Source organism: Macaca thibetana, chromosome 2, assembly GCF_024542745.1.
Source record: "Macaca thibetana thibetana isolate TM-01 chromosome 2, ASM2454274v1, whole genome shotgun sequence".
NCBI classification, from domain to species: Eukaryota; Metazoa; Chordata; class Mammalia; order Primates; family Cercopithecidae; genus Macaca; species Macaca thibetana.
In genome coordinates, this window is record NC_065579.1 from 103,185,767 (window position 1) to 103,198,246 (window position 12,480).

The 12,480-nt window shown below is 47.7% G+C and overlaps 1 protein-coding gene across 1 annotated transcript in view; it reads right to left on the bottom strand.

The window, feature by feature from the left end:
- Window positions 1-7,753, bottom strand: part of SLC25A20 (solute carrier family 25 member 20) — a 43,487-nt gene extending 35,734 nt beyond the window's left edge. Inside the window, exons 1-2 of the mRNA XM_050780980.1 lie at window positions 7,441-7,753; window positions 106-198 (exon numbers count right to left, since the gene is read on the bottom strand). Coding sequence (XP_050636937.1) covers window positions 106-198; window positions 7,441-7,545 — 198 coding nt within the window. The 5' untranslated portion in view covers window positions 7,546-7,753. The remainder of the gene's footprint in view (window positions 1-105; window positions 199-7,440) is intronic.
- Between the last annotated feature and the right edge of the window lie 4,727 nt (window positions 7,754-12,480).

Below are 12,480 nucleotides of genomic sequence, written 5' to 3' on the forward strand. Positions count from 1 at the left end.
GCCAGCTGACCAGCAGAACCACAGTTACCCTACTCTCCTTGGGGGTAACAAACCAACCCCATGAATGTGTTCTGAGTAAGAGGATGCCCAGCACCAGATACCAACCTCTCTAAAAAGAGTCTTCCGGAAACAGTCAAAGGTCCCAGAGTACATGGGAGGTTGTCCAGGCAAACTCGGTGGCTGTGTCTGCAGTCGGACCTGAAACCAGAAGTTAAAATGCAGTCACCTACCAGAATCAGAACTGCCTGTCAGCAGCAATGGCCCAACTGTCTACCAAACTGAACAGGGAAGGCTGTACCTATGTACATGTCTTTGGCATTCACTTAACCTGCTGGATTCAAACTTCTCTTTCATTAGTACTTCATTCCTTTTATTAGCAAATATCCCATTGTATGAATAAATCACATTTTGTATGCCTGCCTATTCATCAGTTGATAGACATTTGTGTTTTTCCTTTTTTATTATTATGAATAATGCTGCTATAAACATTTGTGTACAAGTCTTTTGTGTGGATATGTTTTCACTTCTCTTCTGTATTGTATTGGTCAGAATTCTACAGAGAAACAGAACCAACAGGAGATATATATCAAGAGATTTATTATAAGCAATTAGCTCATACAATTATGAAAGTTGAGAAGTCCCAAGATCTGTAGTCAGCAAGTTTGAGACCCAAAAAGAACCAAAGATTCAGTTCAAGTCTGAAGGCAGGAAAAGACTAATGTCCCACCTCAAGTATCCAGGCAGGAGTTCCCTCCTGCTTGCAGGGAAGTATCAGTCAGCTTTTTGGTCTACTTAGGCCTTCAACCGGATGAGGTCCACTCACATTAAGGAGGACAATTAGCTTTAATCAGTCTACAGATTCAAAGGTTAACATTCAAAACCATCCTCACAAGCACACTCAGAAAAATGTGAGACCAAATATCTAGGTACTCTGTGGCCTAGTCAAGATGACACATAAAATTCACCATCACAGGTATTTATCCACTAGCATAATTTCTAACTTATATGTTAACTCTGTTTAAACCTTTTGAGGAACTGCCAGACTGTTTTCCAAAGTCGCTGCACCATTTTATATTCCCATAAGCAGTCTAGGAAGGGTCCCAATTTCTCCATATCTTCAATACTTATTATCTTTACATATATATATAAAATTCTTTTTTTTTTTTTTTTTTGAGGCGGAGTCTCACTCTGTCACCCAGGCTGGAGTGCAGTGGTGGGATCTCGGCTCGCTGCAACCTCCACCTTCTGGGTTTATGCCATTCTCCTGCCTCAGCCTCCCGAGTAGCTGGGACTACAGGCGCCCGCCACCACGGCCAGCTAATTTTTTGTATTTTTTAGTAGAGACGGGGTTTCACTGTGTTAGCCAGGATGGTCTCAATCTCCTGACCTCGTGATCCGCCCGCCTCGGCCTCCCAGAATGCTGGGATTACAGGCGTGAGCCACCGCGCCCGGCCTTTTTTTTTTTTTTTTTTTTGACAAGGTTTCACTCTGTCACTCAGGCTGTGTGGTCAATAGCTCACTACAACCTTTGACCTCCTGGGCTCATGCAATCCTCCCACCTCAGCTTCCCAAGTAGCTGGGACTACAGGTGCACACCACAACGTCAAGCTAATTTTTATTGTTTTTGTAGAGACAGAATCTCACTATATTACTCAGGCTATATCTATCTTTTTTTTTAAGCCATCATAGTGGGTATGAGGTGGTATGTCATTGTGATTTTGATTTACGTTTCCATGATGGATAATGACATTGAACAATTTCTCACATGCTTATTAGCCCATCTTCTTCAGAGAAATGTCTATTTAGATCCATGGCTGGGTGTGGTGGCTCACATCTGTAATCCCAGCACTTTGGGAAGCCGAGATGGAAGGATCACCCGAGGCCATGAGTTCAATTACAGAAAGCTGTGATGGTGCCACTACACTCCAGTTTGGGTAACAGAGCAAGACCTAGTCTCTTTTTATTTATTTATTTGAGACACGGTCTCACTCTGTCGCCCATGCTGGAATGCAGTGGTATGATCTTGGCTCACTGCAACTTCCACCTCCCAGGCTCAGATGATCCTCCCACCTCAGCCTCCCAAGTAGCTGGGACCTCAGGTGCATGCCACCATGCTTGGCTAATTTTTTTTTGCAGAGATGGGGTTTCACCATGTTGCCCAGGCTGATCTGAAACTCCTGGACTCATACAATCTGCCTGCCTCAGCCTCCCAAAGTGCTACAATCACAGATATGAGCCACCATGGCCAGCCAAGACTCAGCCTCTTTTAAAAAAAAAAAAAAAAAAAAAAAAAAGAAGAAGAAGAAGAAGAAGAAAAGAAGGCCAGGCGCGGTGGCTCACACCTGTAATCCCAGCACTTTGGGAGGCTCAGGTGGGTCAATAACCTGAGATCAGGTGTTCAAAACCAGCATGGCCAACATGGCGAAACCCTGTCTCTATTAAAAATACATAAATTAGCCAGGCATGGTGGCATGCACCTATAATCCCATGTACCTATAAGCCCAGGGAGGCTGAGGCAGGAGAATTGCTTGAACCCAGGAGGCAGAGGTTGTAGTGAGCCAAGATCGCACCTTTGCACTCCAGCCTGGGCAAAACAGTGAGACTCCTTCTCAAAAAAAAAAAAAAAAAAAAAAAAAGATCCTTTGTCCTTTTTTCTTTCTCTCTCTCTCTTTCCCCCTCTTTTTAAGAGGCAGGGTCGGCTGGGTGTGGTGGCTTATGCCTGTAATCCCAGCACTTTGGGAGGCCCAGGCGAGCGGATCATGAGGTCAGTAGATCCAGACCATCCTGGCCAACAGGGTGAAATCCCGTCTCTGCTAAAAATACAAAACATTAGCCGGACGTGGTGGCGGGAGCCTATAGTATCAGCTGCTCAGGAGGCTGAGGCAGGAGAATGGTGAAAACCCGGGAGTCGGAGCTTACAGTGAGTCAAGATGGCGCCACTGCACTCCAGCCAGGGCAACACAGCGAGATTCCATGTCAAAAAAAAAAAAAAAAAAGAGAGACAGGTTCTTACACTGTCACCCAGGCTGGAGTCTTTGCCCATTTTTAATTGGATTATTTGTCTCTTTTTTTTGTTTTTTTTGAGGCGGAGTCTTACTCTATCACCCAGGCTGGAGTACAGCGGCTCAATCTCAGTTCACCACAACCTCCACCTCCTGGGTTCAAGTGATTCTCCGGTCTCAGCCTCCCGCGTAGCTGGAATTACAGGTGCGTGCCACCATGCCCGGCTAATTTTCGTTTCTTTTTTTTTTTTTTTTAGTAGAGACAGGGTTTCACTATGTTGGCCAGACTGGTCTCAAACTCCTGACCTCAGGTGGTCCACCCGCCTCGGCCTCCCAAAGTGCCGGGATTACAGGCATGAGCCACCGGCTTGGCCCTGATAAATGTTTATTGTTGCTTTAAGTCACTAAGTTTCGGGGTAAGTTGGTTTTGTTTTTTAGGTTTTTTTGAGACAAGGTCTTGCTCTGTCACTCAAGCTGGCATGCAGGGGCGCCATCTTGGCTAACTGCAGCCTTGAACTCCTGGGTTCAAGTGATCCTCCTGCCTCATTGGAGTAAACTGTTAAACTGCAATAGATAACTGATATATCCAGTTACTTTTGCAGTCTTTTTCCTGAATTTTGTTTTGTTTTGTTTTGTTTTGAGACAGAATTTCACTCTTGATGCCCAGACCGGAGAGCAATGGCATGATCTTGGCTCACCACAACCTCCGCCTCCCAGGTTCAAGTGATTCTCCTGCCTCAGCCTCTCAAGTAGCTGGAATTACAGGCATGTGCCACCACGCCTGGCTAATTTTGTATTTGTATATTCGTTTTTATTTATTTATTTATTTTTTGAGACGTGGTTTCACTCTTGTTGCCCAGGCTGGAGAGCAATGGTGCAATCTGGGCTCACCGCAACCTCTGCCTCCCGTGTTCAAGTGATTCTCCTGCCTCAGCCTCCCAAGTAGCTGGGATTACAGGCATGTACCACCACGCCCAGCTAATTTTGTATTTTTAGTAGAGACAGGATTTCTCCATGTTGCTCAGGTTGATCTCTAACTCCCAACCTCAGGTGATCTGCCCGCCTTGGCCTCCCAAAGTGCTGGGATTACAGGCGTGAGCTACCACGCCGGGCCTAATTTTGTATTTTTAGTAGAGACGGGGTTTCTCCATGTTGGTCAGGCTGCTCTCAAACTCCCAACCTCAGGTGATCTGCCCACCTCAGACTCCCAAAGTGGCATTACAGGCGTGAGCCACCACGCGCAGCCCTTCCTGGATTTTCTTCCTGCTCACTGTTCTGCTTCCAAATTCTTCTCAAGGTTGCTATTACACTAACCTTTCCAAAATATCATTTTTACTATGTTGTTTATTTCTTTAGAATCTCTTATTCTTGTATTTGTCAGGTCCTTCCATGTCATCATTCCTACCATTTTTTAAAATTTCTTTAGAATTTCTTATTCTTGTATTTGTCAGGGCCTTCCATATCAAACCAAGGAAGTCCCTCTCTGGGCAACAGAGGTGACATGCAAGTCTGAGGGGTTTATGAACACAATAGAAATGCCCAGATGCCACCACACCTTTACATCCAAAATCCCTCATATTGTCCTCCCATAGTCAGGCATAACCTTCCCTAGTTAGTAGAGAGAGAGAAATGGATCAAAGCTTCTGACTAGACCGGGTACAGTGGCTCACGCCTATAATCCCAGCACTTCAGGAGGCCAAGGCAGGAGGATCACTTGAGGCCAGGAGTTTGAGACCAGCCTGGCCAACATGGAGAAACCCCATCTCTACTAAAAATACAAAAATTAACCAGGCATGGTGGCACGCACCTGTAATCCCAGCTACTCAGGAGGCTGAGGCAAGAGAATTGCTTGAACTCAGGAGGTAGAAGTTGCTGTGAGCCAAGATCCTGCCACCGTACTCCAGCCTGGGTGACAGAGGGAGAGTCTTGGCTCAAAAAAAAGAAAAAAAAAAAAAAAACTGACTAATACTTTTTTGTGATTTTTTTTCTTTTGAGACAGTGTCTCATTCTGTTGCCCAGACTGCAGTGCAAAGGCTCATTGCAGCCTCAAACTCCTAGGTTCAACCAATCCTCCAGCCTCACCCTCCTGAGTAGCTGGGATTACAGGTGTGCACTACCATCCCCAGCTAATTTTTGTATTTTTTATAGACATGAGGTCTTGCCATGTTGCCAAGGCTGCCTTTTTGTGATTTTATATACACTTCATACCTCATACCTGTCTCATCAGGACATCAGCCATCCAACCAAACCAGCAAGGACATTAAAGTCCTTTGCGGGTGTGTGTGTTTTTTTTTTTTTTTTTTTGAGAAGGAGTCTCACTCTGTCACCCAGGCTGGAGTGCAACAGCACAATCTCAGCTCACTGCAACCTCCACCCTGGGGGTTCAAGCTATTCTCCTGCCTCAGCGTCCCAATTAGCTGGGATTACAGGCGCCTGCCACCACACCCAGCTAATTTTTTTGTATTTTTAGTAGAGATGGGATTTCACCATGTTGGCCAGACTGGTCTCGAACTTCTGACCTCAGGTGATCCACCTACCTCAGCCCCCCAAAGTGCTGGGATTACAGGCATGAGCTCACCGTGCCCAGCCTAGGTGGTATTATTTTATAATATGATCCCCACTTGCAAGCCACACTCACCTTCACTCCTGCCTTCCCCACACCAGACTGTCTGGGTCTCCCTACTTCTTCAGTCTGAACTCAGCCAGCACTTGAATGCTTGTTCTAATGCACCACCTTCCATAGAGCCTTTTCATGCCCCACTCTGAAGCGTTGCAGCTTTTGGCTTGTCAGGACACACGGACCACAGCTCAGTTACACTATCTTGGACTTTTTTTTCTTCTAAACCTTGGACCTTTGAAAGTACCTAAGGTCAGGCTTTGATTGGAGTCCACCTAGCTTACTAAGGCCAAAAACACAGCAGTCAGCAATTTGTGGTTTTGGTTTAAGCTAAAGAGAGGCTTTCTGGTTGCTAAATATGCCAGTGAGCATTTCAGTTATTTGCACTTCAGTGCAGAAGTCATCCAGTCCTTCTTGGGAGTAACATCAAGGACAAAGATGATAGGAGCGACATTGGTAGGTAGGTAGGTATGTATGTATGCGTGTTTATATATTTTTTCTTTTTCCTTTTTTTAAGGGTGGCTGCAGAGGCCTAGAATTAATAAGATATCTGCCTATATGGACCAAGAGCAGGAAGAAAGGCCAGATAATCGTCCCTCAGTAAACAGTGCTGCTTGGAATGACCACCGTCAGGGAAGCACTAACACAGGGCATTTACCATCAGCTAAATAAACATTTGATTTCATGTTGCACAATGACGTAGCCAGTCCAGCTACTTTAACCCTGGTCTTCCTACAGAATGACCCCAGTATGAGTTCTACCTCAGGGCAGCTCCTTTCTTCGATGAAAGGCAGCAAAGAGCTTGCTGCCCAAGCCTGCCAAGAGGAAGTGCCCGTAAAACTATTTCGCTGTGGAGGAAATCTGACCCAACATCCTAACAAACCCCCTCACATGGGCTTCCAATCCTTTAAAACTCATGTCTGCTCCCCACAGGCCCACCCTGGGAATGACTTATCAATTTCCTTCAAGTCTATGTCCAGAAATAAAGTGAGAAAACTTGGATGCAGCTTCGAGTGCTAAGCCATGGGGGATGGACTTTGGTCCCCCAGCAAAGCATTAATGAAGGTGTTGCAAGGGGAATAGTTGAGATATGATAAGAGGAAGACCAGAAAACAATCCCTGATCCATTGATCAGGCCTCCCTCCCAAGCCTCAGTCTGACCATAGCTTCCTCATCTGGGAGTTGTGAGAACGTGGTTGGCCTTGTGCAAAGCTGATCACCTTGCTTTCCGTGGAAAGGGCTCGGTCACTGAGGTCATCATTGCTTCTCACAGGGATGCCTCTGCCCAGTAGGCTGAGCAGGCCACCGTTGGGTGACAGGCCGAAGAGTGTCAAGTATCTCCCCGGGCCGGGAAAGGTACGAAAGAGATGGTTACTCTTGACCCAGAGGAATGTATCAAAGGACACCTCCAGAACAACCGCACCTGTCTTTAGTTGTCTTCCTGGGGCGGGCTTTACAGGGGGCCTGTTTCAACCCTAATGGTAATGTTAGGGTTGGCTGAAACCAGAACTATGGAGAGACGTTTTTTCTTTCCCATCCCTAAAGAAGTGGCGCAGGATCAGGAGAGACTGCGGGACAGGGAACTTTTTACATCAGAGCTCTTGACAGGCAGTTAGAGGCTGCTCACTTTGCGCTGCCGCCTGGCTCTTTGGGGCGGAAGGTACAGCTTCCTGCCCACCCCTGAAAGAGAGATTCCCTAGACTTCTCACGGAAGCTCACACAGGTCCCTCTTCTGCCCAGCGGCCGCGCCTCGCGGGGAACCATGCTTTGCGCGCCCCGCCCGCGCCTCCTCCCCAAAGCCTGCGACCCAGCCTCCCGCACCTTGACCGTGTCGAGAGGGTGACCCACGAACACCAGGCACACGCCGCCAAAGCCGCCGGCCAGCAGGTTCTTGAGCGGGCTGATGGGTTTCGGCTGGTCGGCCATGGTTAGTCCGTCTGTAACTCAGTCTGTCAGTTCTCGGGCAGTACTGGCTTCTCAGCCCCAGCTGCAGTGCCGGCGCCGCCGACCTTTCACCCACTTTCGGGTGGGCGGGGCACGAGCCTGGGGCAGGTCGGGAGGAGGGCCCAGTGAACACTGTCGGGCTTCCGTCCGGGGCTGCTTCCGGTCTCGGCCCCGCCTCGATGGGCGCGGCAGAGCGCAAAGCCGCATGGGCGGGGTTTGGGAGTGTCGGCCGACGGGCCTATTCCTCCAGGAAGCCTTCCCAGTCTTCAGTGTTTCCTCCTCTGAACTCCGGTTCATCCACTCACTCCACAGAGATCAATTGCGCCCTGCCAAATACCAGGCGTCCTTCTAGGTGCTGGAGGCACCTCTGGTAGTACAACACACAGGTCACTGTCCTCCTGGAATTTACAGACCATAACAAAGATAAATAACCGAAAAATGCATAGTGTATCAAGTAGTAATAAGTACTACCGAGAAAAATTCAGGAAGAAAGTTAGAGGGCGTGTGGGACAAGTGATTTGCAATTTTAATTAGTTGAATAAGGGAGGGTTTAAAAGTTCTGTTCATACATAACCGGGTAAAGGGTGAGGAACCTTCTACTCAGAAGAAAAAGTGCAAAAGCCTTGAGATGGTCTGTGCCTGACATGTTTGAAAAACCACAGGAAGAGGGAGGGTAGTAGCTGATGAGGCGACAGGGGTTTTGGAGGCACTAGAAGACAGATTTGGGCCTGGTGTTATGACTCGTTGTGCCACTGCACTCCAGCCTGGGCAACAAGAGCAAAACACTGTCTCAAAAAAAAAAAAAAAGTTAAAGGCCGGACGCGGTGGCTCATGCCTGTAATCCCAGCACTTTGGGAGACCGAGGCATACAGATGATGAAGTCAGGAGATCGAGACCATCCTAGCTAACATGGTGAAACCCCATCTCTACTAAAAACACAAAAAATTAGCCAGGTGTGGTGGCACAGTGCCTGCAGTCCCAGCTACTCGGGAGGCTGAGGCAGGAGAATTGTGTGAACCTGGGAGGTGGACGTCGCAGTGAGCCGAGATCACGCCACTGCACTCCAGCCTGGTGACAGAGTGAGACTCTGTCTCAAAAAATAAATAAATAAATAAATAAATAAAAAGAATATAAAGGGTGTGAAAGAAGAGTTAAGATTATGGGGCTGGGGCCAGGCGCAATGGCTCACGCCTGTAATCCCAGCACTTTGGGAGGCCGAGGTGAGCGGATCACGAGGTCAGGAGATCAAGGCCATCCTGGCTAACACAGTGAAACTCCATCTCTACTGAAAATACGAAAAAAAAAAATAGCCCCGCGTGGTGGCAGGCGCCTGTAGTCCCAGCTACTCGGGAGGCTGAGGCAGGAGAATGGCATGAACCCAGGAGGCAGAACTTGCAGGGAGCCGAGATTGCGCCACTGCAGACAGCGTGGGCGACAGAGCGAGACTCCGTCTCAAAAAAAAAAAAAAAAAAAAAGAAATATCTCTGTCTAATAGAAATTTCAAACTCAACATGTCCAAAATTTGCTTTCCCCCTCTACTAATCTGCTCCTCCCCAATCTCCCCTGACCTAGGTAAAGGTGACTCCTCTCTAGTTGCAAAGGCCAAAAACATTAGCATATTTTTGTTTGTTTGTTTTTTGAGACAGAGTCTCACTCTGTCACCCAGGCTGGATGGAGTGCAGTGGTGTGATCTTGGCTCACTGCAACCTCTGCCTCCCGGGTTCAAGCAGTTCTCCTGCTTCATCCTCCTGAGCAGTGGGATTATAGGTACATGCCAGCACGCTGGGCTAATTTTTGTATTTTTAGTAGAGAGAGGGTTTCATCATGGTGGCCAGGCTGGTCTCAAACTCCGACCTCGTGATCCACCTTTGTCACCTTGCTTTGTCACCCAGGCTAGAGTGCAGTGGCCAGATCTCAGCTCACTGCAAGCTCCGCCTCCCAGGTTCACGCCATTCTCCTGGCCTCAGCCTCCCGCGTAGCTGGGACTACAGGCGCCCGCCACCTCGCCCGGCTAGTTTTTTGTATGTTTTAGTAGAGACGGCGTTTCACCATGTTGGCCAGGATGGTCTCGATCTCCTGACCTCGTGATCCGCCCATCTTGGACTCCCAAAGTGCTGGGATTACAGGCTTGAGCCACCGCGCCCGGCCTAGACAGAGACATTTCAGTCTGGCATTCAGAGGAGAGCCTTAGGCTAGCAATGAAATTTGACAGTCATCAGCCAATTTAGATCACCAAGGGAGTCAGTGGTGATTTAAAATAGAAGTTCAGGCCGGGCGCGGTGAACTTTTTTTTTTTTTTCTCAAAAATAAAAAAAATTAAATAAATAAATAAATAAATAAAATCGAAGTTCAGAGATGGAGCCTTTCGTCCTTACACTGTTAGGAGATTAGGAAGATGAAAAGGGACTAGGAAAAGAGAAAACAACATAGAAGTGACCCTGGGTCACTGGGTCCTGGAACCCCTAAGGAAAGAGCATCAACTATGCCTGATAGGTAGACATAGCCACTGAATATAGCAAAAAGGAATTCATTGGTGACATTAACAAAAACAGTTCCTGTGGCCAGGTAGTGGCTCACACCTGTAATCCCAGCACTTTGAGAGGCTGAGGCAGCAGATTGCTTGAGGTCAGGGGTTCAAGACCAGGCTGGCCAATATGGTGAAACGTAGTCTCTACTAAAAATACAAAAATTAGGCTGGGCACAGTGGCTCACACCTGTAATCCCAGCATTTTGGGAGGCCGAGGCGGGAGGATCACGAGATCAGGAGTTTGAGACCAGCCTCACCAAATGATGAAACCCCATCTCTACTAAAAATACAAAAATTAGTGGGTGTGGTGGCAGGCTCCTGTAATCCAGCCCAGGCAACAACATGGAGACTCCATCTCCGGAAAAAAAAAAGATACAAAAATTAGTCAGGTGTGGTGGCGGGTACCTGTAGTCCCAGCTACTCGGGAGGCTGAGGTATGAGAATTGCTTGAACCCAGGTGGCAGAGGTTGCAGTGAGCCAAGATCTTTCCACTGCACTCGTGCCTGGGTGACACAGAGAGATTATATCTCAAAAAAAAAGAAAAGAAAAAATTGAACCTCATACTCAGTCAAACTAGCATCCAAGCAGGAGGATGAAACAATATCACTCAACTATGCAAACAAAAACGTAGGAAGTTGGCTCATTCCTGTAATCCCAGCACTTTGGGAGGCCAAGGTGGGTGGATCACGAGGTCAGGAGATCGAGACCATCCTGGCTAACACAGTGAAACCCCGTCTCTACTAAAAATACAAAAACAAAATTAGCCAGGTGTGGTGGCGGGTGCCTGTAGTCTCAGGTACTCGGGAGGCTGAGGTGGGAGAATGGTGTGAACCTGGGAGGCGGAGCTTGCAGTGAGCCCAGATCGTGCCACTGCACTCCAGCCTGGGTGACAGAGCAAGACTCTGTCTCAAACAAAACAAAACAAAACAAAACGTAGGAAGTTTGCTATGCATGGCTGGGCATGGTGACTCATACCTGTAATCCCAGCTTCTTGGGAAGCCAAGGCGAAAAAGAACACATAAAAATTAAAAAGCAAAAAATAAAACGAAGAAAGAAGACATGGCAAGCAAATAAATTTGTGAAATCTGAAATCTGTAGTTATCTTTATGATCATTGATGTTGAAGTTTGCTGTATGTGGGAAGGGCGTGGTGACTGAGGCCTGTAATTCTAGCACTTTGGGATGCTAAGATGGGAGAATTGCTTGAGCAATTCTCAAGTTCAAGACCAGTCTGGGAAACATAGCAAGACGCCCTGCATCTTTTTAAAAAAAAAAAAAAATTTTGGCCTTTTTTTTTTTTGAGATGGAGTCTGGCTCTGTTGCCCAGGCTGGAGTGCAGTGGCATGATCTCGGGTCACTGCAACCTCCACGTGAGCCACCGCGCCTGGCGATCTTTTTTTTTTCCTTTAGAATCTCACTCTGATACCCAGGCTGAGTGCAGTGGCGTGATCTTGGCTCACTGCAACCTCCAGTTCCTGGGTTCAAGCGATTCTCCTGCCTCAGCCTTCCGAGTAGCTGGGACTACAGGCATGTACCACCAAATCCGGCTAATTTTTGTATTTTGTAGAAATAGGGTTTCACCATCTTGGCCAGGCTGGTCTCAAACTCCTGGCCTCAAGTGATCCAACCACCTCAGCCTTCCAAAGTGCTAGGATTACAGGCATGAGCCACCGCGCCCAGCCTCCACTTTCTTTTTTATTTTTATTTTTTGAGACAGAGTCTTGCTCTGTAGCCCAGGCTAGAGTGCAGTGGCGCAACTGCGGCTCACTGCAACCTCCCTGCCTCCTGGGTTCAAGCAATTCTCCTGCCTAAGCCTCCCGAGTAGCTGGGACTGCAGATGCCTGCCACCATGCCCAGCTAATTTGTTGCATTTTTAGTACAGACACAGTTTCACCGTGTTAGCCAAGATGGTCTCTGTCTCCTGACCTCATGATCCACTTGCATCCGCCTCCCAAAGTGCTGGGATTACAGGCGTTAGCCACTGCACCCGGCCAAGCCTCCACTTTCTTTTTCTTTTCTTTTTTTTTGTTTTGAGACAGAGTCTTGCCCTGTCACCCAGGCTGGAGTGCAATGGCAAGATCTGGGCTCACTGCAAGCTCCGCCTCCCGGGTTCACAGGATTCTCCTGCCTCAGCTTCCCGAGTAGCTGGGATTACAGGCGTTCACCACCATGCCGAGCTACTTTTTGTATTTGTAGTAGAGACGGGTTTCACCATGTTGACCAGGCTGGTCTCCAACTCTTGACCTCATGATCCACCCACCTTAGCCTCCCAAAATGCTGGGATTACAGGTGTGAGCCACCATGCCCAGCCTCCTCCATTTTCTTATTTGAAAAACACATTGATTTTTTTTTTTTTGACAGTGTCTTGCTCCTGTCGCCCAGGCTGGGGTA